The following is a 27,374-nucleotide window of genomic DNA, read 5'->3' as shown; positions in this document are numbered from 1 at the left end:
GGACCTAATCAAACTTTTAACATTTACTTTATTTTTATTATGTCAGCAGTTTATATTCTTGATTGGTAAAATAAAATAGTTATTGTTGTTTCTTTATGTATGTTAAAGATACTATATTTTACTCTTATATTTTATAAGTAATAAAGCTTAATGAATTGTATCCAAATTATCAAAATAATAAAATGTAAGGTACTCATTGATATGGTTTGAGTCTGTGTCCCCACCCAAATATTATGTTAAATTATAATCACCAATGTTGGAGGTGGGGCCTGGTGGAGGTGATTGGATTACAGGGGCAGATTTCCTCCTTGGTGCTGGTTTCATGATAGTGAGTTATACTGAGATCTGGTTGTTTAAAAGTGTGTGGCACCTCCCCGCTCTCTCTCTTGGTCCTGCTCCTGCCATGTAAGATGCTCGCTCTTGCTCTGACTTGCTTTGACTGCCATGAGTAAAATTTCTGAGGCTCCCCAGAAGCAGATGCTGCCATGCTTCCTGTACAGCCCGCTGAACCATGAGCCAATTAAACCTCTTTTCCTTATAAATTACCTAGCCTCAGGTATTTCTTTACAGCAGTGCATGAATGGATTAATATACTCATTTGATCATTAAATATAAAGAAAAACTGTGAAGAAATGAAAATATATTTTGATATGTCATATTTTTACAATTGGCAGAAGCAGCTTATGCTTTAATATATTTCAAAATACAAAATGAGCAGCTAGATCACTGCTCTAGTGCTTAAAGATTTCTTATCAATTCTGGAGAATGGCTTAAATTTGGGGTTTCTCTAGCTAATGATAATTACTTTGGATTTCATTTGTTACCCACTCTACTCGGTGAGATGTAAAGAAACAGAAAGGAGTAGTGAGACAGGGACTAGTATTTTCTAAGCACTAGGAACATATATTGTTGCCTAAAATTCACACAACTCTGACTCTAATTTTAAGTGTAAAGAAACTGAGGCTGAGAAAACACAAGTTGCTCAATGTCACACAATCAACAAAGCCCATGTTCTGCTAGTACAGCACTCTGCCCCCTGACAAACCATACTTTAGAAAGTAAACAACCTTCTTACATGTGGTTAATATCCACAACCCCTCTATTTATAGTAACTCACAGTATAAATTTTATAATAAAAGAAAAATTAGTAGTAGAGTATATCTGGTCTAGGCTTAAAGACAAGTAATATATCAAACAGCTCCTCTACTTAATGATAGAAAAGTAGAGAGTAAAGTTTAATATAAGTTCAATAGCTGAGAATGTTCAATATTTAGAATGAAGAATCAGTCAGTTCAAGAAACAATGAAGAAAAGTAACATATCTCTTAAGCTGTAGAACTTCAATGATTCAGTTATTTTCCTGGAGGTAATAAAAAAATATTGCTGAAGTATAATTAAGTAATGATAGAAATATAAACCTTCTAGATCTTTTTTTCACTGACTCCTAAGTTGAGATCTCTTGGAATTACTTAATTACTGGAAGTATTTATATTTTATATTAGGAATATAAAATATACAATATACTTATATTTTATAAATATACAATATACTTATATTTTATAAATATACAATATACTTATATTTTATATTTATATCTTATATTCTGATGACATCTTATTATATAAAATAGTATTTATTTTCCAGTCATATACATATAAGAATAACAAAACTGTATAAATTAGTTGGTCACTGTAGTTTTGTTGTTTATTAGCTCTTCAGAACTATGAAACTGGCAAGAACATACAACATTGCCTTCTAACATGCAGGCTTTCAGAGATAACAGAGTAGTTAATTGAATGATACACCTACCACAGAACATGTAATGAAACTAAGACTGAAAGTGACTGGTATAAAAAATAAGGATTTCTCCTACTCCTTTAAGGACATTTGATTCGACAATAGAGAAACTAATAAGCAGAATGGAAAAAAAAACCATAAATAAAGTGCAATTATATTCCTCCTTAGATTCATAAGATTTTTATTTTTTGTTTGTAAATCATTCCTTAATCTATAATCATAATCTTGTGCATATATTGTGTGGCAAAGTGGGCACTCCAGGATTCTGGAAGGCTAGAGGGAGAGATACTGTTCAGGGAGACCTGAGCACTGATTCAGATTTGCAGCCTTTGCAACCTTGGCCCAAAAGGATGTTGCCAAACTGATAATGAGTTAGTTAAGAAGCAGACTGACATACATGCTTCTCATAAAGAATACAGATTGTGTGGGTAAATTCTTGCTGCAAGCAGACATAAGCCCTAAGTATAAAAAGCTGTGATGCGGCGTAAAATTAACCTTCTCAGATCTAGAAAGAAAGTGCCATATAAACTAGATAATATCCATAATAACACACAACATGTATATAGTGCTTACTAGGTGCTGGTCATTGTACTGAGTGCTGTACATATATTAACTTTTTTAATCCTCTCAGTACATATGTAAGTAATATTCATTACTCTCATCTTACAGATGAGGATATTGAGGCACAAAAGTTACAGCAAAGAATTTAAAATACCAGGCAGTTGGCTAAATGTTTCAAAAGTTAAAGCTTACAAACCCAGTTAAGAAAAATAGCAACTAAAAACCCCTTCTTATAGATGAAAAAGCTGAGGTTCAGAAAGATATGAATAAGATGAGTAAGCGAGCCATGCAGCTATCTTGGGAAAGAGCCAGTGGCTCAAGTGGAGTGAGCAAGGAAAAGTTGGAGTTCATGAGATTAACAAAATAATGGCAGATCACTGTAAGAACCTGGGCTTGTACTCTAGGTGAGATGAAAAGCTTCTGAATAGTTTTGAGCAGAGTAATATAATCTGCTAGATCACTCTGCCTGCTCTAATTGAAAATAAATGTAAGAACAGACAGGGCAAAAGCAGGATGATCAGTTAGAAGACTTTTGTAAATATGCAGATAAGAGATGTTGGCTTTGGGATTAGGGTGCTAGTGGTGGAGTTAATAATAATTTTAGGTATGTTCAGAAGGTAGAGCCACTAGGATTTTCTGAGGAGAAGATGTACGGATTGAGAAAAGCAGTTAAGCAACTAGGAGGATGGAAATCCTATCAAATAAGATGAAAAATACTATGGAAAAATGAAAGTCTAGGGGGAAGAATGGGATATGTGTCCTTCCCCCTTGGAACATGTACATCAAAGAGTTCATTTGGCAGCTATCTAGCTTATCTAAGTGACTGGGTAAAATTGCCAAAGGAATAAGCATGGAAAAAAAAAGAAGTCCAAATCCAAGGTCTGAGGCCCTATAACAGTAAGAATCCAAGAAGGTAAGGAAGAATCAGCAAAGGAAATGACAGGGGCAGCCAGTGAAGAAGGAGGACCACCAGGAGAGTGTGGTGCCAGAAGCCAAGTTAATTAATAATAAGACTGAGAACTAGACATATAGCTACAGGGAGTGACTGGTGATCTTACCCAGAGCAGTTCTGGCGAAACACAGTGGGGAGAGAAACCTGATCTAAAATGGGTTTTCAAGAGGAGGAATCAAGTATAGACAATTTGGATTTTTAATAAATGGACTTTTAAGTTAAACCTATCCTTCATAATTATCTATTAATTTCTACTATTAATAATATTGACTCGATATCAATAGAAATAAGCATGATCTTGGAAGTTAAAAGTCTGACTGTAAATTCCTACTTATTATTTGATCATAAATAGTGCATTCTCACAAAGACCTGGCATTGTCTTTGTTTCCTAGCTGTAGTACTGTTTTCAAGTTAGTTTTGCTTGATAGGAGTAGAGTGGTGAGCATATGCTCCATGAATCTAAGGCCATTAGGCATCTCTGAGAAATCATGCAGACTGAGATTTTCCCAAAATGTAATCTCTAAAAAAATGTTGTTAGAGCACAGACCACTATGATTTCTCATCTACCAAGGTTCAAGACACAGATTCATTCAAAGTCATGGGTATTTGTAAAAAAAAAAAAAAAGATCCCCTGTGTGCTTTTTTTTAGACTAGTCTACTTTTGATTAGGAGAGTAGAAATGAGTTCCAAGGAAATTAATCCATGCTTTCATCCATATTTTCCGTCTTACTATTCCATGTTAAAACTCTTCATATTGTAATACTTCATTAAACACAGTTAACGGAGAATTTTAAAACATGCCTATATAATCACATCAGCCTTGTAATTCAATAAAATTCAGCTATTTGCAATCAGAAATGACAAAGGTGACATTAAAACCAATCCCACAGAAATACAAAAGAACCTCAGAGACTATTAAAAATATCTCTTTGCACACAAATTAGAAAATTGATAAATTCTTAGAAACACACAACCTCCCAAGATTGCACTAGGAAGACAATAAAAACATGAACAGACCAATAACGAGTTCTCAAACTGAATCAGTAATAAAAACTTACCAATTAAAAGAAGTCCTGGTGTGGTGGCACATGCCTGTAGTCCTAGCTACTTGGGAGGCTGAGGTGGGAGGTTGGCTCAAGTCTAAAAGGCAGAGATTGCAGTGGGCCAAGATAACGCCACTGCACTCCAACCTGGGTACAGAACCAGACCCTGTCTCAAAAAAAAAAAAAAAAAAAAGCCCTGGATCGGATAGATTCGCAGCTGAATTCTACCAGATGTACAAAGAACTGGTACCAATCCTACTGAGACTATTCCAAAAAACTGAGGAAGAGGAGCTCCTTCCTTATGTATCCTGTGAAGCCAGCATCAGCCTGACACCAAAAACTGTCAGAGACCACAAGGAAAAAAGAAAACTTCAGGCCAATATCTCTGATGAAAACAAACACAAAACTCCTCAACAAAATACTGGCAAATCAAATACAGCAGCACATCAAAAAGCAATATATCACAATCAAGTACGCTTCATTTCTGGGATGCAAGGCTGGTTCAACATATGCAAATCAATAAATGTGGTTCACCATATAAATAGAATTAAGACCAAAAATCACATAATCATCTCAACAGATACAGAAAAAACTTTAAATAAAATCTACCTCCCTTCATGATAAAACCCTCAATAGACTAGGCATCAAAGGAACATACCTCAAAATAATAAGGGCTATCTATAGCTAATCCATAGCCAACATAATACCTAACGGGCAAAAGCTGGAACCATTTCCCTTGAAAACTGGAACAAAACAGGGATGCCCACTTTCATCACCCCTATTCAACATAGAACTGGAAGTCCTACACAGAGCAATCAGGCAAGAGAAAGAAAAGGCATCCAAATAGGAAAAGAAGAAGTCAAATTATCTGTCTTCACTGATTTATGATTCTGTACCTAAAAAACCCTAAAGACTCTGCCAAAAGGCTCCCAGAGCTGATAAATGACTTTAATAAAGTTTCTGGATACAAAATCAATGCACAAAAATCAGCAGCATTTCTATACACTAAAGTTTAAGCTGAGAGTCAAATCAAGAACACAATCCCAATTACAATAGGCACACAAAAAATGAAATATCTAGGAATGCACCTAATGAAGGAGGTCAAAGATCTCTACAAGGAGAACTATAAAATACTGCTGAAAGAAATCACAGATGATACAAATACATGCAAAAACATTGTACACTCATGGATTGGAAAAATCAACATTGTTAAAATTGCCTTACTGCCCAAAGTAATCTACAGAGTTAATACTATTACTATCAAACTACATACAACATCATTTATAACAGAATTAGAAAAAATTTTTCTAAAATTTGCATGGAATGAGAAAAGAGTCCAAATAGCCAAAATAATTCTAAGCAAAAAGAACATAACTGGAGGCATCACACTACCCAACTTCAAACTACACTACAAGGCTACAGTAACCAAAACAGAAGGGTACTGGTACAAAAATAGACACACAGACGAATGGAACAAGATAAAGGACATAGAAATAAAGCTGCACACCTACAACCAACTGATTTTCAACAAGTCAACAAAACAAGCAATGGGAAAAAAACTCTCTATTCAATAAATGGTGCTGGAATAACTGGCTAGCCATATGCAGAAGAATGAAATAGGACCCTTACATTTCACCATATACAAAAGTTAACTCAAGATGGATTAAAGAATTAAATGTAAGACCTAAAACTGTAAAAATCCTAGAAGAAAATCTAAGAAATATCCTTCTCAATATCACCCTTGGCAAAAATTCTAGGAAATACCCTTTTCAATATCACCCTTGGCAAAGAATTTATGACGAAGTCTCCAGAAGCAATTGCAACAAAAATAAAAGTTGACAAGTGGGAGCTGATTAAACTAAAGAGCTTCTGCACTGCAAAATAAACTATCAGCAGAGTGAAGGACAGCCTAAGGAATGGGAAAAAATATTCACAAACTATGCATCCAACAAAACTCTAATATCTAGAATCCATAAGGAACTTAATTCAACGAGCAAAAAACAAATAACTCTATTAAAACATGGACAAAGAACATGAACAGACACTTCTCAACAGAAGACATATATGTCGCCAACAAATATCAAAAACGCTCAACATCACAGAAGTGCAAATCAAAACCACAATGAGATACCATCTCATACCAGTCACAATGGCTATTATTAAGACAAAAAAAAAATAACAGATGTTGGTGAGGTGGAAGAGAAAAAGGAATGCAAATTAGTTCAGCCACTGTGAAAAGCAGTTTGGAGTTTCTCAAAGAACTTAAAACAGAACTACCATTTGACCTAGCAATCCCATTACTGGGTATATACTCAAAGAAAAATAGAATATTCTACCAAAAAGACAAATACACTTGTAAGTTCACTGCAGCACTATTCACAATAGCAAAGACATGGAATCAACTCTAGTGTCCATCAACAGCGGATTGGATTAAAAAAAATGTGGTAGACATGTACTATGGAGTACCATGCAGCCTTAAAAAAAGAAAATTATATCCTTTGCAGCAAAATGGATGCAGCTGGAAGCCATTATCCTAAGCAACCCAACACAGGAACAGGAAATCAAATACAGTATGTCTTCACTTATAAGTGAGAGCTAAACCTAAACACTGCGTATACACAGACATGAAGATGGAAACAAAACGCACTGAGTACTACTAGGAGGGAGGTCGGGAGTGAGGTGAGGGTTGAAAAACTACCTATTAGGTACTATGCTCACTACCTGGGTGATGGGATCATTCCTATACTAAACTTCAAGGACATACAATTTGCCAATATAAGAAATCTGTATCCCTTGAGCCTAAAATACAAGTTGAAAAAAAAAACCCCAAAAAACCTTAGTTTAATTTTATTGCACCATTACAAAATAATTCGCTCACACACACACACAAATCCTCAGTCATTTCTACAAATATGTCTCCAAATTGTTCTGACTTTTGAACCTAATTCTGTTATCTTCATTTATATCTGCCTTTCCCAATTGCTCTAGTCAAATAAATCTCCTTTAAATGCAGTCTTAATTTCTGTTTTTCTTTTTATCAGGTCCTTCCTCTCATATGAGATAAATACTTATTCTATATCTGCCAAGAATCTTTTCTCTTCTGCTTCAAAGACCTATTTGAAGAAACTTTCTCACACATTATGAAGCTTCATCTGTCTCAGGAGTTATTTTTATTAGAGAAAACAGGCAATACAAAATGAAACTTCCTTTTAGATTATTAAATCATTACATTTTAACTTAGATATTTTCTCTGTATCCTGAAGTTGAGTAAAAACACATGCAAGTATATTATTAGATGGAATTTATAATTATAAATCTAAACTTTTCATCTCTGTCTTTCTGTGCTGCAGCATGAGACAATCTACAGCATAAGTGATTTTGCAGCACATTAATCTGTTCTCTATCCATGTCATACTTTTCTGCTATGCTGGTATTAATATTACTGCTTTAGTTAGGACAAAATCTCTCTGTGGTGTTGTGTTAGTCTGTTCTCATGCTGCTAATAAAGATATATCCAAGGTTGGGTAATTTCTAAAGGAAAGAGGTTTAATTGACTCACAGTTCCACGTGGCGGTGGAGGCCTCACAATCATGGCAGAAGGTTAAAGAGGAGCATGTGTTACATGGCAGCAGGCAAGAGAGCATGTGTAGGGGAACTGCCCTTTTATAAAACCATCAGCTCTCATGAGACTTATTCACTATCATGAGAACAGCACAGGAAAAACCCTCCCCCAGGATTCAATTACCTCCTACCAGGTCCCTCCCACAACAAGTGAAAATTGTGGGAGCTATAATTCAAGATGCGATTTGGGTGGGGACACAGCCAAACCATATCATTCTGCCCCTGGCCCCTCCCAAATCTCATGTCCTCACATTTCAAAACCAATCATGCCTTCCCAACAGTTCCCCAAAGTCTTAACTCATTTCAGTATTAACTCAAAAGTCCACAGTCCAGCATCTCATCTGAGACAAGACAAGTCCCTTCTGCCTGTGAGCCATAAAATCAAAAGCAAGTTAGTTACTTCCAGAATACATTGGGGGTACAGGCATTGGGTAAATACACCATTCCAAATGGGAGAAATTGGACCATAACAAAGGGCCTATAGGCCCCATGCAAGTCTGGAATCCAACAGGGTAGTCATTAAACCTCAAAGTTCCAAAATGATCTCCTTTGACTCCATGTCTCACACGCAGGTCATGCTGATGCAACAGGTGGGCTCCCACAGCCTTGGGCAGCTCTACCCCTGTGGCTTTGTAGGGCACAGCCACCATCCCAGCTGCTTTCACAGGCTGGAGTTGAATGTCTGTGGCTTTTCCAGGCACACTGCAGAAGCTGTCAGTGGATCTATGATTCTAGGGTCTGGAGGACAGTGGCCCTCTTCTCACAGCTCCACTAGGCAGTGCCCCAGTGGGGATTCTGTGTGTGGGGGGTCCCATCTCACAGTTCCTTTCTGCACTGTCTTAGTAGAGGTTCATGACGGCCCTGCCCCTGCAGCAAATTTCTGCCAGGACATCCAGGGGCTTCCATACATCTTCTGAAATCTAGGCAGAGGTTCCCAAACCTCAATTCTTGATTTCTGTGCCTCTGCAGGCTCAACACCATGTGGAAGCTGCCAAGGCTTAGGGCTTGCACTCTCTGAAGCAAGGGCCTGAGCTGTACCTTAGCCCTTTTTAGCTATGGCTGCAGCAGCTGGGAAGCGGGGCACCAAGTCCCTAAGCTGCACACAGCATGGGGGCCCTGGGCCCAGCCCAGGAAACCATTTTTTCTTCCTAGGCCTCAGGTCCTGTGATAGGAGGGGCTGCTGTGAAGTCTTTGAAATGCCCTGGAGACATTTTCCCCATTGTCTTGGCAATTAACATTTGGCTCTTCATTGCTTATGCAAATTTCTGCAGCTGGCAGAAATGGGTTTTTCTTTTCTACTGCATCTTCAGTCTGAACATTTTTCAAACTTTTATGCTCTGCTTCCCTTTTAAACATGTTCCAATTCCAAACCATGTCTTTGTGAATGAATACAACTGAATGCTTAAGAGCACCCAAGTCACCTCTTAAATGCTTTGCTGCTTAGAAATTTCTTCTGCCAGATACCCTAACTCATCTTTCTCAAGTCCAAAGTTCCATAGATCTCTAGGGAAAGGGCAAAATGCCACCAGTCTCTTTGCTAAAGGATAGCAAAAGTCACTTTTGCTCCAGTTCCCAACAAGCTCCTCATCTCTATCTGAGATCACCTCAGCCTAGACTGTATTGTCCATATCACTATCAGCATTTTGGTCAAAGCCATTCAACAAGTCTCTAGAAAGTTCTAAACTTTCCCACATTTTCCTATCTCCCGAGCCCTGAAAGTATCCAGGAAGTCCCAAACTGTTCCACATTTTCCTATCTTTTTCTGAACCCTCCAAACTGTTCCAATCTCTGCCTGTTACCCAGTTCCAAAGTCGCTTCCACACTTTCGGATATCTTTACAGCAGCGTCCCACTACCCAGTATCAATTTACTGTATTAGTCTATTCTCACGCTGCTAATAAAGATATACTCAAGGCTGGGTAATTTATAAAAGAAAGAGGTTTAATTGACCCACAGTTCCACATGGCTGCAGAGGCCTCACAATCATGGCAGAAGACAAAGGAGGAGCAAAGGCATGTCTTATATAGTAGCAGACAAGAGAGCATGTGTAGGGGAACTGCCCTTTTATGAAACCATGAGATCTCATGAGACTTATTCACTATCATGAGAACAGCACAGGTAAAACCTGCCCCCAGGATTCAGTTACCTCCCACTGGGTCCCTCCCGTGACATGTGGGGATTATGGGAGCTACAATTCAAGATGAGATTTTGGTGGGGACATAGTTAAACCACATCAGGTGTTTTATACAACATGTACGTTCATGGGGAGGAGAATGATTACAAGGTTTACTCAATGTGTCATCTTGAGCCAATCTTGAAAAACTCAATAATAGTTAATAATGGTCATTAATGTAAGACTCATGATTCTTACACAGGACAGATTTTAACTTTTAAGCATTACAAACATCACTCTGAGAACTGATTCCAAAACTATTAAGTAATTACTAATAAATACCTACCTGGGAAAGCATCAAAAGTAATTCTGTCTCCAGGAACAGACCCATTTGGAGGAGCCAAGATTTCAATTTTCTCTGGTGAACTAGCACACATGACCATTGCTTGAGATAATACTCCCCTCATCTTTGCAGGTTTCAGGTTACAAAGTAAAATCACCATCCGATTTTGCATCTGTGTGAAATATAAACTGGTAAGTAAAGATGTACACAGATTAAGCCTAATCATATCCAGACTACATTAAGCTACACCTAATATGTTAAGTATCAAATGTCCTACTTTTGTGGATGTGCGTTTGTCTTTGTGTGCCCAAAGTCTCTTATTGTTACGAAGCTATGCATAAACATGAAAAAAATTCCTCCAAATTGATAACGCATTATGGTTGGAAGAGCAGAGGAATTTCAGTCAAAAATTTACTGAATGAATAAACAAATGAGTGAAACAGATTTGGTTTTGAATTTCAGCTGCCATGTACTAGCAATGAGAATGCATAAAGTTGACATTCCTGTTTCCTCAAAAAATGGGAGAAATAATATTGAAGAGTTGTCATAAGGATTAAATGCATATAAAGCATTTAGCCTAGCATTAGAATTAAAATAAATGGACACATTTACACATGTGCATTTTCTTCCCTACACATTGGATCATTTCCAGAGCTATGCTAGATTTATTTTTTAATTTAAAAAAAATTGGCTGGGCGTGGTGGCTCACGCCTATAATCCCAGCTCCTTGGCTCCTTGGGAAGCTGAGGCAGGCAGACTGCTTGAGCCCAGTGTTTTTTTTTTTTTTTGAGACCAGCCTGGGCAAAATGGCAAAACCCAGTCTCTACAAAAAATACAAAAATTCGCTGGGCATAATGGCACGCGGCTATAGTCCCAGCTACTTGGGAGGCTGAGGTGGAAGGATCACTTGAGCCTGGAGGCTGCAATAAGCCTTGATTATGCCACTGAACTCCAGCTTGGGCAAGAGTGAGACCCTGTCTCAAAAAAAAAAAAAAAAAAAAAGATCATTTAACAATTCCAGCATCATGCATCATGCAACTAACATGTAGGGCTATTTCTACAAATTTTTTATGGAAGCAAATAGAAATTTATTTAATCTTCATATTTGAAGTGTCTTAATTTTTTTCTCCAACTAGCAAAAGTAAGAAATATAGTTATTTAAATTCTTTCAACAGGTTTAAAATGAATCATACAAGAGGACTATTGCTCAAAGGAGAAAAAAAGATGCATTCTAGATAAAAGATGGTTTTATAAATAAATGTTACATGCAAATTTACTCTGAAATACTATGATTTAAAAAAATGAGCCTAAGAGTCAAATTCGAAATGAATTAGGGGGTCTTCATCAATAATATTTCTCTTCAAATGCTTCAAATAACTTGACAATGTCACATATATGAGAACTTAAAAGTTACAGCAAAAATGTTTAAGAGTAGCAACAGGATTAGTTAGATGCAATCCTTTAAGGATCTGATGATAGCTATGAACCTTTTCCCTAGAAAAATGTACAATCTACAAAATAGAGTATGTAATTTTGAGTTCTAAGTGTCTCTACTTTATAGAATGTTTACTAGTACTATCTTTTTTTTCTTAACTTTATTTTAGGTTGTATCTTGATGGGTTAGATACAGATGTTTATAAAAATAGCTTTGCTTATGGTTGTGAATGATGGCTGCTGGAAGAGAAAAAATAGTCTACAACTTATAAGAACAGAAAAGATGAAGCCCAAATGAGGAGTTTTTCCAATTTAAGCTGGCTCAAGATCAGTTGGTTCTTTTCTCCAGGGCTCCTAACTTCATAAGGAGTTATGAATCAGTCCTGGTCCTATATAATATAAATATTAAAAAGTAAAAAAAGCACATGCATATGCCAAGTCTATTTCTTTTTTCCTAGATAAGAGAAAATTAACTGATCTCCTTAATTCCATCTTCCTCCCATCAACAGAGCAGCCAGAATGATCCTATTAAAATGTCAGGCTGACCAATGTTATTCTTTTGCTCTAAAATCCTACAATGGCTTTCATCTTACTCAGAAAAAATGCCAAACTCTTTACAATGATCTATAAGACATTTGGCACCCTTATCTCTGATTTCATCTCCCATGACTTTCTCAGTTATTAACCCTGCTCTATTCATATTGGCCTCCTGCTGTTCCTTGAACATCCCAGGCATCCATCTCTCCCAGGACTGCCTGAAGTGCTCTTCAGCCAGATAAACACATGACTTGCTTTCATTTTCTTAGACCTTTACTCAAATGTCACTTTCTTTATGAGGTCTTCCTTGGGCACTTTATATAAAATGTCAATATCATCCTGGCTTTAATACTTACTAGATTCTTTCCCTATTTTTCTCTTGGCACTTATCACTATTTAACATACTAAATATTTACTTACGCCTCGGTAATATTTCTGACTCCCTTATACAAATGTGAGCTTCATAAAGGCAGGGCTATTTTTAAAAATTTGTTTGTTGCTTGTCTGTGGTGGCTCACACCTGTAATATCAGCATTTTGGGAGGCCAAGGCAGGCGGATCATCTGAGGTCAGGAGTTTGAGACCAGCCTGGCCCACATAGTGAAACCCTGTCTCCAATAAAAATACAAAAAATTAGCTGGGCTTGGTGGTGGTGTCTGTAATCCTGGCTACACGGCAGGCTGAGGCAGGAGAATTGCTTGAATCCGGGAGGCAGGCAGTGGTTGCAGTGAGCCAAGATTGCCCCACTGCACTCCAGCCTGGGCGACAGAGTGAGACTCTGTCTCCAAAAAAAAAAAAGAAATTTATCTATCTCTGTATTTTAATTTGTTGCTGTATCCTTTACTTAGGTGCTTAATAAATACTTGCAGCTATAAATATAATTGAATGAACACAGGGATTTGTTCAAGTTCACAAAACCAAGAAGCAGCAGAGTAGCAATAAACAAAGGCAGAACTATCGTAATGTTGAAGTCCATATTCTTTGCAATATCTCTGAAGCACCATGGGACAGAGGAAATAGGTAGATGATTCAAACCACCATAGAAGACATCTAGAAAGAGGACATTTAAAACTGTTACTGTCTTTGATTCTTTCCACTGTTACTAAATTTTTTAAAAACCATATGTCTTCAAGAAAGTAAATATGGTATCCAAAAGTAAAGAAAAAGGAAGAAAGTAAACTTTCGTTGAGAAGGAGGTTTGAAAGCTTATAAGAAAAAAAGAGCAACAGTTAGAAACCACTGCTCTGAAGGGTATCATCATGGAGTATCAATTTGCTTTTAAAACGGTTATCATGCAAGGTTATCCTTCATAAAATATACCATCAATTCTTTTCACATATTACAAATACCCAGCTCTAATTTCACTATAGAAAGAATTAAATTTTAAATAGGGAATAATATTATATAAACTGTAACCATGGTTTGTTTTCTGAAGCTACACAAAGCACAGTCCCTGGTGCTAAACTCACCAGAAGAAAGGAAAAGTGGAGATACTCTAACCTCCTATCAATTTCTTTTATGAAACACTTAAAACCCAAACTTCACTGGCTCAGATAATTAATCATTGGAGACCTAAAAGAAATGAGCTTGTTAAGTAGGTAGTAGAAGAAATCACTTCCTTGTATTCTTGAGGATAGGTCAATATTGATCCATTACTCGTACTGTGTTCCAGCAATGCCGAAATTAGAGAGCCAAAACAAAAGCCCAGGCTAGGGATCAAAAGTGCAATTTTGATGCAATTATGATACAACTGTCTACCAAACAAGTAAAGGAAATGAGTAAGGAATCCTAGACAGAAAAAACAAGTAACACTCTTGTTTTTTTGAGACATGGTAAAAAAAGATACTCGAGTCTCTTCTTAACCTTCTGTAAGTATAACACTAGCAGAAAGTAAAGATAAATACCAAATAATCGCAACTGACCTTCCACCTCAACTATGGAATGGTTGAAACTGTGTTAAAGAGTCTAACTTCCACCTAAAGGGGCTATCCATTACTAAGTGTTAACCAATTTCTGCCTTAAGAAAATAGCAGGGGGTTGGGAAGGGTGGGGGTGGGGCTTAGTTCTGAATTTTTAAGAAACAAGACATCAGGATTTTCATGTAAAATTCCATGTGTAAGTATTTTATGAAATACTATGAAAGATAAACTGAAACTTTTTGGGATTGCATTCTTTCCTTGGCCCAGCAGTTTGTAATTTATGACCTTGGTCATATGCATGGCTCTAAAAACTACACAGCACCTGTAGTTAGAAGTTTCATGACTAACTCCACCTTGAATGGTAAACAGTAAAGCTGAACAGTATAGGGATTAAAGATCATCAGCCTTAGAGTGAGATGAATGAGTAAATATATATATATACAGACAGATGTATAATGAGTATATATCTATATCTATAGATATATAAAAAAGTGAACCAACTTTTATATATGTATATATGTATCTCTGTATATATATAGCATAAGTTGGTTAACTTTCCTAAACGTCATCTGCAAATGAGGGTGATACTACTTAACTGACAGTTGTATATAGTAAGAAATAGCATGTGAAAAAAATTTATCTATTAAGTACTTCTAACACAAGAGTCATCATAATCATTATTTTTATCACTGCTTCATCATGGAATTTTATCATTCCTTGCTTTTAAATCATGTAAAATAAACTCAGAAAGCACCAATCTAAAAGTATGAGAACAAGTTTTATTTCTCTAAAACCCAAAAAATATTTTCATACTTGAGGAAAAATGAGGAGAGGGGATCATGGAGATTGAACTTGTAATTTTTAATAGTATTCCTTTATTTGTTAAAAATGGGATGTTTTGTAGTTTGTTGTTACTTAGATTTCACATATATTTTATATATATGTATCAATAGTTTTTTAATGCAAAATACAAAAGTAAAAAGACTTTAAAAATAGAGAAAATAATACATCTTTTCTTCTTCTCATCCTTATGCATTATATCTTAATTTACAGATGTTTTACAGGTTTTTGGTGGTTTTATGCTTTTTTTGTGGAATTAACCACATTCAAACTAATCGACCGAACTAATTAACAATGGCACATGTTGTATGGTATACAAAATTATAATGGAAAGATATCAAGGAGGGAATGAAAATGTTGTATGTACACAACAGGAATTTCAGTTGTACAGATTACCTGTTCAAGAGGAACATGATTCACCAGGCCACTGACAACTGTCCTTGGGGCTATTTCTCCAACATCTACTTCTTCTACATACAAAGAATCTGCATCAGGGTGTTTTCTAGCAGTTATGATGCAACCAATTCGAAGATCCAGACGGGAAACATCTATTGGCTTAGAGTCGGCACTTTCAGCTATTGATTGCTGTTTTTTCTCCTTCTTCTCTCCTAAAAAGTTATTTATGAATGGGTAAACATCAGAAATAAAACCAAACAAAAAAACGCTATGAAAACTCCATGGTATCGATACTGATGAGCTTAAAAGGAAAAAAAAAAAAAAAAGAATGTTTATCTCCTACCTTCACTTAAATACTAACAAAGAAAAAATTATCCAAGTCATAAAATCTTGAATCCTATTTTAGCTATTTCTCTGTTGTATTTCTATTTGAAGACATTGTGTGAGGTTGGCAAACTATGGCTCATGGGAAAAATCCAGCCTGTTGCCTGCTTTCATAAATAAAATTTTACTGGAAGACAACCATATTCATTCATTTACATATCACATATCATCTATGGATACTTTTGCACCAGGGCAGAGTTGAGTAGTTGTGACAAAGGCTTTAGGTAGAAAAAGTTTGCCTTTCCCCGAAACAGGACAATAGAGAATCCTCTAAAAACTTTTACTATGGCTCTTTGGAAGGTGATAAATACTTTATTTAGAAAGAACACCACAACCAGTACCCAAATGACAGAATGAACTAGAGCAGAATGCAATTTCACTCATAAAATATTTTCCTCCTCACTTATATACACACTAATAAGTATATAATTAATTTCTCCATTTCTTAGATTTCCCTGAAGATATATTAGGATTTTAGGGTTATCCACAGTAACTATTTAAACAGATAAGAATATTTTATTCTGATTATGTTTTAATAATTATATTTTTATTTATTTGCTGATAATGTAACTCTTATTAACACATGATTATTTTAGCTACTGAGTTAATTGTAACCTGCAAAGAGGATTCATATTCTTTAAGTTTACAATTAGCTTTTCTGGCCCCAAAAAAGTAAAATCAAAATAAAATCTTATTTATCTTTGAATCCAAAGAACAGAGATAAGCTGTTGTAGCTTGGAAGCATTCTTTCTCAACTATACATTTATTTAATCTTTCAACATACGGAGTGCTATGACACTGGAAACAGTAAGATGGGCAGTCCATGTTGTCAAGGCACTCAAAATCTCTTTTAAAGAAGACAGACATGTATATGTATAATGAATATGTGATAAACATGACATACACAAAGAAATATAGAAACTCAGTGAAGAATAATTCTGCATGAAGCAGGAAAGGAGAATTCTGTGTAAAGGTATTCATAATTCATACAACAATAAGTTTACCAAAGAGGGGATGGAATTAACTTAAAATAATGGCCAATTTTTAATCTCATTAGCAAGCTTTAAAAAAATTCCATTTTCCATAAACAAATTAGCAAAAATTTTTTAAAAGGTAAAAATCCAAATTATACAGAAAAATATGTACAACAAAATTACCAGAATATGCCAAAAATCTTAATATTTTTGTGTGATAAAGTATATGCATTTACTTTAAAAATACTGTAGTATAACAATATATCTATATTTGTATATATTTTAAAACTCTAATCTACTTCCTAGGCATTTGAAATACTTTTATCGGGAATCCCCATTCTAGAAATGATTGCAAATATTAAAATCTATACCAAGATCTTTGTTAATTATCATAAGGAATTTCAGAAATCCTTCACTGACAAATGAGTGATGCTCAATTAAGATATGTGGCAGTCTAGCTGGGCATGGTGGCTCATGCCTATAATCCCCACACTTTGGGAGGCTGAGGCAGGTGGATCACCTGAGATCACGAGTTCGAGACCAGCCTGACCAATATGGTGAACCCTGTCTCTACTAAAAATACAAAAATTAGCCAGGCATGGCGGCATGTGCCTGTAGTCCCAGCTACTCAGGAGGCTCAGAGAGAATTGCTTGAACCCGGGAGGCGGAGGTTTCAGTGAGCCGAGATTATGCCACTGTACTCCAGCCTGGGTGACAGAGCAAGACTCCGTCTCAAAAAAAAAAAAAAAAAAGATATGTAGCAGTCTAGAAAAATTATTATGGGCACCACAGCCCTTGCATGAGCAGAATCTGGCAGTCTTAGCTAGCAGCTAAACACCTATGGAACAGCCCTCTATAACCAGCACTGTCTAATATGGTAGCTGCCAGCCACATAGGTTATTTAAATTTAAATTTAAAATTATTTAAATTAGAAATTCAGTTTAGTCATACTACCCACATTTCAAATCTTTAATAACCACATGTGGCCATTGACTACCATGCTGGATAATGCAGATATAGAGTATTTCCACTATCACAGAAAGTTCCATTGTACAGAAGTGTTCTAATCTTATAACTCCATTTGGTCTTGTGGTCCTGCGTGCTCCGTCTTCCATCAAAGGAAAGCCTTGTTGCCTTCTCTAACTAGAAGACTGATTAATCCTGAGTCAGAACAGTGCACCCTCCTTAGAGAATAGAATATGGATTCCACCAAATTTGCAAGAACAGGTTATATAGTTGTTTTGTGTCTACTTCTTAACATACTTTATAAACTAGAAGAGTTAGTCTGACTTGCTTTCATTATAATCATACCACCTAGTGGTGAAGTTGTATAGCAGAGGCTGTACAGCCCCTACCTACTTTTAACTAACAGAGGTTACTGATGTTTGCCAAAGGAACTGGCAAGTGCTTTATAGGCAAAATTGGCTTGGGTTAGTTCATAAATCCCTCTGCATGTTATATTTTCCAAAAAAAAAAAAAAAGTAAATAAGTTTAAGTATGAGAAATATTCATAATTATTTATAAAGGCACCTTTTTAGACATATCTGGGGAAAGGAAGTCAGATTTACAATTAGAATAAATAGCTTTAGCAGCAAGGCTAAAAATAAACTAGAAAAGATGAGGCTTTAATATTAATTCAGATGAAAGATCGTTGAAAACCTGAACTGAGGTAGGACCTAATGAAAGGAAAGAGCAGAGCTGGGGTCTATGCATGTTTTGGGGACAGGAATAATAGAATTTGTTGGTTAATTAGATATGAAGAACAAGGAATAGGGACAGGTTAAGGTTGATGACTAAATTTCAAGGGTTGTTGCCTAAGTGGATGGTGACATTTCTATCTACTTTAGTTCTCATGGATTCTTGAAATCTTAGTTCAGACAGTCTGCTTTGACTGGTGGAATGTTCTTTTCCTATCTTCACAACTGGTCCTAAGCTAGTTTCCTATCTGTGACTTCTCTCAAACTATACCATAAATAGATACCAAAATTCAGCCATACCAAACTACATATGGGTTTCTACACTTAATCTTTACTGTCTATGTTGTAACTTATGCCAGTCCCTCTGCCTAAAATGCCACATTTTTACCCCGTTAATCTGGTCAATATTTACACACCATTTAGGACCCAGCTTGTATGTTCCAATATCATATTGTTCCTAATTTTATCCTAGCTCATGAAAGTTGAACTTTATTTTTGATACTATTATCATTATCATTAACAAAACTTGATATTTTCTGATAATCCAGTCAAGAGCTAAATATGCTTGAAGGTCAAAAATACCTTTTTTTTCAATTTTCTCTTTCGCTTTCTTTTCGTCTCCTGTTCCTCCTTTTATCTGTTCTTTGGTACCAGAAGATACGGTTGTTACTGGTGTAGACTGTACCATATTTTCAGAAACCATAGACTTAGTTTGCAGTGGAGTACCAGACGGAAATGGTATTTGCTTCACTGAGACAGAAAATGAAATAATGTCATTCACATTCAACCAATAAACATGACAAAAAATATGAAATTGTGAACCACAAATGGGAACTCTTTTTAAATGAAAAATTCACTGTATATGGCTATGAAATATCCACTGCCTGAGACTATAAAATGGCTGCCAAAAAATTAAGCATATTTTAGCCATTATTGAGGTATCAAAGAATAAAGGCATGATTCCCATTTAATCAATTACTAAACTGAGAAAACTGCAAATAAGAACAACAGCTAACATTTATTATGAACTTACTATGCCCCAAACACTTTTCGAAATGCTTTATATAAATTAACTCATGTAATTCTCATACTCTAAGAAGTAGGTTCTATTCATGCCCCCATTTTATTGATAAATCTGAGTCATTTAGAAGTTATGAAGTTGTCCAAGTTGCCTAGATACAGATTCTTACTTCTTTCCTCACTGTTAGTGTGACTGGCCAACTTCTTAACTTCTGGATTACTCAAATTTTCTATATTTAATTACCTCCATTTTGAATTTCTGCCTGAATTAGCTCTTGTTTCAGTTCTTCAATTTCTTTCTTCAGTTTAGCATTTTCAACTCGAAGTTTCTTCTCTTCCCTCAAAGTTGCCTGCAAAACTAGGATCAAGAACACCCAGTTAAAATATGTGTTTTTAAAAGAGGTTTTGTATGAATACTATTTGAAAAGAAGACAGCCAGTATAACTACAGCTAGGATAATACTAGCTCTAGTGTAACCAAATGTTTGGCCAGTTTAATATTTATTATTTAATATTATTTAATATTTATTTAATTATTATTTATTTAATAATATTTATTTAATTAAATATTTATTTAATTAAATAATTATTTAATATTATTTAATATTTAATATTTATTAAAACAACATGATATTTAAGAGAGAGAGAGAAAGGGAGAAAATATATGAAATGAGAGTAAAACAGAAAGACTTTGTTTATGAATCATTTTCCTAGCTCCTATTAAGATGCTAACTAAGATCAAATTACCACCTTTTCAGCATTGCGGCTATAATAAAGGGCAATGGCAAATAACTTAAGAAGCTGGCACAAAAGTGTCAATATGTGGCCAGGTGTAGTGGCTCATGCCTGTAATCCCATAATCCCAGCACTTTCAAAGGCTGAGGCAAGAGGATCACTTGAGCCCAGGAGTTTGAAACCAGCCTGGGCAACATGGCAAAACCTCATCTCTACAATAAATACAAAAAGTAGCTGGGGGTTGTGGTACATTCATGTGCTCCCAGCTACTCAGGAGGCTGAGGTGGGAGGACTGATTGAGCCTTGGAGGTTGAGCCTGCAGTGTGAGTTGAGATAGTGCCACTGTATTCCAGCCTGGGTAACAGAGCAAGAACCTGTCTCAAAAAAATTTTTAAAAATAAAAAATAAAATGTCAATAACAGATACTGAAAAAAAGAGAAGCATTATATTAAATTATACATATTTTTAAAAAATTTCTGAGACGTTACCACACAAGCAAAAACTATTCTCATGTCTTTCTTTTTAGTCATTACCTTTTAAAAGAAGCCGAATATTGCTAAAGTCTGAGTTAAGCTAATCAAACATTCAATGAGTGAAATAACTCAAGGATTTGCTCAAAATATAATGTATGTGTTAAAGGTGTGCAATGGGGTAACAAAAATATAAGAGAAAAATAATGGTTCTCAGTGGGGCTGGTACTGCTTTGTAGGTAGGATTTTGAAAATCTGTAGGATTATTTTTGATTGTTAGTACTGGCATTTATTGGGCAGAGGCCAAGAATGCCAGATGTCCTGCAGTATGCTGGATACTCCTGCAAAATGAAGAACTGTTTCACATCCTGCAGAACTTTATAGTGGCCTATTATAAATTTGTATAGGTAAAAATCCTATTATAATTATTTGAGCCTAGATTTTAACTATTCTTTATATATAAACACAAAGTGTTTTTAAGCATGCTTATTATACCCTAAATTTTCTATGAATCCAGTACCACATAAATCAAGAGTAGACTGTACCTTGTTTTATTCAAAGTACTATCGAATGAATCACTCATCATTTTGAATAAATCACCTATATCACTATCTGCTTCTGGTATCTGAGATACCTACATAAAGGCAGTCTGACTATATACCTATACTAGTCGGCATTGTACCTATTGCATTCTTGATGATTCCATGTATGTGAATCATGTGGCATGTGACCCTCTTACACTGCCTTTAGTGGTATAATTCTGCTGAAGTATTACTTACTGAAACATATTATTGTTACTACTACTTATACCTTTCTTTTTATTTCTCTTCTCTATTTTATATATAGGATTAAGATATGTTTTAAAATTATATATAGGTAGGTTATTTTTCTAGGAAATATTTTCCTTACAGGATATTAACAGAGATTTTATAAAACATTCATCCTAAATTGGGAGCAATTTGACTAAAAACTACCAGTATAGGCTACCAAAGAATAATATAAAGGTGAAGAATAAGTAGAAAGATTTTCAAACTGGCAAAACTAAAATGCTCATCAAGAGGCTAGGAAATGGCCACCTACAGAAGACAAAATTCGGTTTACAACATATATTATATCATACGAGCAATGACCATGTCCAATCTCTTCTTCATCTTTTTAACAAAAAGAGTAAGAATTTTAAGAAAAATAATTTTAAAATCTCGAGAAACATTATAAAAAAAGAAACAGTGGTATGTTAAAATTAGAAAAAAATTGATAAAGTTTCTGGAGAGTAAATAGAGGTTTTTGTAAGCCATTAGCTTACAAAATGTAGGAAAGCATTTATTTCTACTAGTGACAGCAAAAGATTTTGAAATTTCTATTCTGACATTGACTACTGAAAATAAAATACATTTAAACAAACAAAACCAAAGCCAACTGAAGTCCTGAAGGTAGAAATTCAGGTTTGATATTTTTCTACATATAACAGAAACTTCTAAGTAAAACTTAAATAACTTCTATGGTAAACATTATTTTTTTTTTCAATGTATGAATTCATTTTAAGTATCTCCTTAGAAAATTTTAAATTTTCTTACTTGCTTTCTCTTTAAGTAGAGAAACTTGCTGCTTAAGATATTCAATGATTTGATCTGCCTCTGCACCCTTCTGCTCCAGTCTCTTCAGAACAGCATCATTATTTGCCATTTTTGCCAACAGACGGCAGAAAATCCTAGATGAAAAATAAAAGTGATAAATTACACTGTGAAAGGAATAAATTTATACTATAGGCCACTATGAAAAAGCAGTGGGAAAGGAAAAATATTTTCTACTGTAATAGATAAATATGTTAGAAAAATATTTTTCCTATGGAGAGCAACAAGCCAAACAAATAGCAGAAATGTTAAGTAGACTAATTTCTGAATCTACTTAGAAGAGGAAATACAGTTTGTTCTTAAATGCAGAAAACAGGCTATTTAGCCACATTTAAGGTTGAAAGGTTTTAAAGAAAGCTTCAGGTACACTAAGAGATAAGAATAACAATAACCTTAACTATGCTAATGAGTTTTACATCTGTGTTCCAAAGTAAAGAGCTGGTGATTTCATTCCTTTTATATTTCTGTATACTGGATCTTTCTACTGTGTATTCACTTAGGTACAATTTTCAAGAAGAAAACGTCAATTAGGAAAGATAAATATTAAAAGAAAAAATCAACAATTAAGAAAATATTAATCATATGCTTGTTCAGATATAATGTCAGTATATACCGTTGTCTTTATTTTAAAAATTAGAATTTTAGTTTTATTATAAATTCAGAGAAATTTAAAAAAATACTATCAAGGTACAGTATGTAAGCAAACATTCTGAGATTAATTCACCATGTTAAAGTTTAAACTGCCACATACTAAGAAAAATAATCACATTGACAATGGAGAGGGTTAATTGTTAGTAATACTATGAACTGTTCTTTTCTACCTCGTTTAACAAGAATTTATAATTCAAGGTATAACAATGATACAAGTATTGCTGAAATAATTCTAACTTTAAATAAATGAAGCAGCACTCAATGGTGAAATTTTGAATAAAAACTAGATAATAGACACATAACAGATTGTTTGAAAATTTCAAATTATTATATAATACCAATCCTATATAAAAAATATTCTGAAAAGCCACAGTACACTGGCTGGTATTTATTTTTGAGGTGACTGTCTAGATCTGTTGGCTCATTTTTGAGCATTAGTCTATACTTAAATCTACTTGTTTCATATCAGCTAAGATACTAGTTTTCTAGTTTTTTCCTTAATTTTGAAATTTGAGTAAGATGATTTGAGCCATATCTTTTAAATGTATTTTTCTAAAATGCACCTCTAATTCACATTCATTTTCGTATTATTCATCAAATATGTCTTTGCTAGAGATGTAAAAGTTGCCAATTCTGCCTAATCAGATACTCATTATTGTTTGTGATAGCTACATTTCACCTATTGAGTATATTTCATCATTACTTATGTTAGACTAAAATAAAAAGACATCAAAAACTAAAGAAATGCTGTAACTCAGGATACTAAAATTCAGAAAAGCATAGTTTTTTTTTTTTTTACTTTAACTTTCTTCATATATCCATTTCTATTAAGATATTTTCTCTACAATTCTGGCTTTGCAAATGTTTAAGTAACGACATGGTATTCTGTGTTCATTTTGGTAAAAATGGCAGAGTTTAAAAGGTGGTATCTTCATTTGAATTTTTGTGCTCTTTTGGTCTGTATTTTTCTAAACTGTTAAAATAATAGTCCATATAGAATAATGCTCATAAATAAGCCAACAGTTCTAGACAGTCGCTTCAAAAATAAATACCCACCAAGTTGCTGAAAAATCAAAAAAAGAAACTCACGTTCTGACTCATACAAAAACATTTAAAAAATCTTCTAAGACTAACAGTAATTTGGAAAATAGAGATAATAAATCCTAGCCTAAGAGAAAAAAAATACAATTTTACTGAGTTGATAAATCTGTTAACTATTTGCAAAATATAATTGGAATAGTGAGTTACATAAAATATGACTTTTATAATACATAGTGAAGAACAAGCATAAGTTTAGGAAAGAGAATGTCATGTTTCAAAATACAGAAATACAAATGAACTAAACACTAAATACACATATGCAACTACTAAAAGGAAACAATGTGATAAAAAGAAGTGATAAAACTTTTTTTTTTTTGAGACAGAGTCTTGCTTTCTCGCCCAGGCTGGAGTGCAGTGGCACGATCTTGGCTCACTGCAACCTCCGTCTCCTGGGTTCAAGCGATTCTCCTGCCTTAGCCTCCCAAATAGCTGGGATTACAGGTGCCTGCCACCTGACTAATTTTTGAATTTTTAGTAGAGATGGGGTTTCACCATGTTGGCCAGGCTAGTCTCGAAATCCTGACCTCCCTCAACTGATCTGCCCACCTCGGCTTCCCAAGGTGCTGGGATTACAGGTGTGAGCCATTGCACTGGCACCCAGACTCTACTTCTTCTCCAGTCCTAGATAACTGGTTATCTGGAAATATTATTCATGACGCCAATGTTAAAAAGTCTCATCTTGTGAAATCTAAAAATATTTCACTTCTAGTTATGTCTGTGTGTTAACAGAACTTTTCTCAAGTGCTAAAAGCCATTTGCTGTCTTTAGAACAGAAGCTCTGGAAACAGGTTTTCTAATACTTGTTGATTAATTATCATTTAAATTTTTTAAAAACATAGGTTGGATGCATAAGTTTATGTTAATGTTTTCTAGTAATATGCAGATAATGATCACTAGCACTGGCAGAGGAACATGGTTATATATACCCTTGGGCTTGCTTATATATACTTAGGCTGTGTGACCTTGGCAAAGTTTTCTAAATTTTCTATACTTTTCTTAATTTAAAAAATTACTTGTACCTGATTTCACCTCCTACTTCCTTGTCACCTCCTTTCAGGGCTCCTTTTTCTTTATCTGTCCCATTAATGATGCTGTTCTTCAGGGTTTGGTCTTAATCACTAATCTTTTCTAGGGATCACAAACTAGCCTGACAAAGTTCAGGGATATCTTTCTTTTCCAGGGCTAACAGTGTTGGAAATAACTGATGTGAATGTCTTTAAGTAAGACAGACAGACACTTTACTACTCCCTGTTGTCTGCCATTTATATTACCCACCAGGCTCCTAAAATAAGTTCATGACCCCAACTTTATACTCCCTGATTTTGTGTCATGTGCTGGGTTTATAGTAGAGAACAAAAATAAACATGTTCTTTGAACTAACTAAGCTTTCAGACAAATGGGGGAAACACAGTTGAAGACATTTTAAAAATAATGTTACGCTTAGGGCACAGCGATAGTTTAACCACAATACTGCTTAAAGCTCAAACAAATCTTTTACCATTCAACCCAGTACTCATTTCATTAATCTCTATGCTAATTACTCCCCTGTGATTTTTCAATTTTACATTGAGTATAAGTCAACCTTCAAAATTTTAAATCCTCAGAGTTTCTAATATGTATAAGGTTTCTCATAGATTATAATAACAACTACATATATTTGTAGAACATGCACTATGGCTGGCTAAATGCTTTACACAAGTCAATTTCGAATACTGTAATAATCTCCATTATACAGAGAAGAAAACTTGAATTAAAATTAATTTGCCTCATGTAATACATGGTAAATGAGGATTGAAACTCAGGTCTGTCTGATGCTGCAGTTAGCTCTTTTAATGCTCTAGATATAATTTCTCTAAAGGATATAATTACGAAGCATTTTCCAATATATTTAATGACAGAATCCTAACACAGGAATAGCTATTAACATTTATTTGAACTAGTATTCACTAAAACAGTTTAGGAAATGCTGGTTTAAGTCTCTGGACTAAAATTAAAAAAAATTAAGACTGTGAGATTAAAATAGACATAAGAATGACATGCACAGTAATTGAAAATATAAAACATTTATGAAGAGAAAAGCACACAAAACTGTAGACCAAGTATGTTAATTGTGTTTGGTGAGGATCAAGACCTTTTCTTTTTCCTTTACTAAATTAAAATGGTAATAATGCATTTTTTATGACAAAAGCTTTTGAAACATATTATCTAAATCATTCTGTCCCTTCACATTTTGTCCTTCTCGATGTTAATTATCATATTTCATCAAACCTAAAAAGCCATTAATCATACGATGCCTCTAATGCAGAATCCCAAATACTGTACATGAATTTATAGTACATCTTAATCATTAAAATACACACACAAAAGATGATTTTTGAGATTCTGAGATCTTCACTATCATTTTTGTTTACTGAACAATTTCCTCAGGAGTCCTCCCCACACCATCTAAATTGCCTGCAATCTTTTTGAAAAAGCAAAATCTCTGCCCCACGATGACAACATTGGGAATCAAACATAAGTAAGTTACTACTTTGAAATCAAAGTTTTACAGGCAGACTTTTAATCTTAGAATTCTTATGCTATATAGGAACGCTACACAAATTTGAAAGTGTCTCTACTCAAAACCTCCAATTTCACTATTTCAGAATTACAGTAGGTAAAAATTTACATTTTTGTTGGAAGCTTTAAATACTATACAAGAAATCTAAAATGCCATCAATTGTAAAATGGCTTCAATCCCAACAAGCTCTATTATTTTATGTACATTATGAAAAAAACCACTATTGAATCAACTGACCCAATGCTTTCTTATCACTTAGTCACATCCTACATTATTTATTGACAGACTTCTTTTAAATTTAACCCTGGATTTTTATCTTGCATCATCCTTTTGTTTCCCCACATACACAGTAACTTTTCATTCTAATGCTAATCATAATCTTCTAAATGATCTTTAAAAGGGAAATTACACTCAACAACTATATGCCAATACTGCATATATAACTCAACTGAAATGATGACAAGATTAAGTTATGACTAAGTGTGTGTAAGTGTGGGCAATGACAAATATCTCACAACTGCCAATTCATCTACAGTGATTTAAAGATGTCAGCAACTTAAAAATACATCCCTATTTCAGAGATGTAAGTATGAGAAAAA

The 27,374-nt window shown here is 34.6% G+C and overlaps 1 protein-coding gene across 4 annotated transcripts in view; it reads right to left on the bottom strand.

The window, feature by feature from the left end:
* AIMP1 (aminoacyl tRNA synthetase complex interacting multifunctional protein 1) overlaps positions 1–27,374 on the bottom strand; it is a 32,232-nt gene that overhangs the window by 1,818 nt on the left and 3,040 nt on the right. For all 4 annotated transcript variants that reach the window (XM_024245584.2, XM_024245583.3, XM_024245585.3 and 1 more), the window contains 5 exon segments: positions 22,407–22,540; positions 19,873–19,986; positions 19,191–19,358; positions 15,554–15,765; positions 10,432–10,600 (listed from right to left, as the gene is read on the bottom strand). In XM_024245584.2, the coding sequence (XP_024101352.2) occupies positions 10,432–10,600; positions 15,554–15,765; positions 19,191–19,358; positions 19,873–19,986; positions 22,407–22,515 (772 nt within the window). In that variant the 5' untranslated portion in view covers positions 22,516–22,540.

The sequence above is a fragment of the Pongo abelii genome, chromosome 3 (genome assembly GCF_028885655.2).
Source record: "Pongo abelii isolate AG06213 chromosome 3, NHGRI_mPonAbe1-v2.0_pri, whole genome shotgun sequence".
Lineage (NCBI taxonomy): Eukaryota > Metazoa > Chordata > Mammalia > Primates > Hominidae > Pongo > Pongo abelii.
This window is presented reverse-complemented; position numbering and strand designations above follow the sequence as displayed.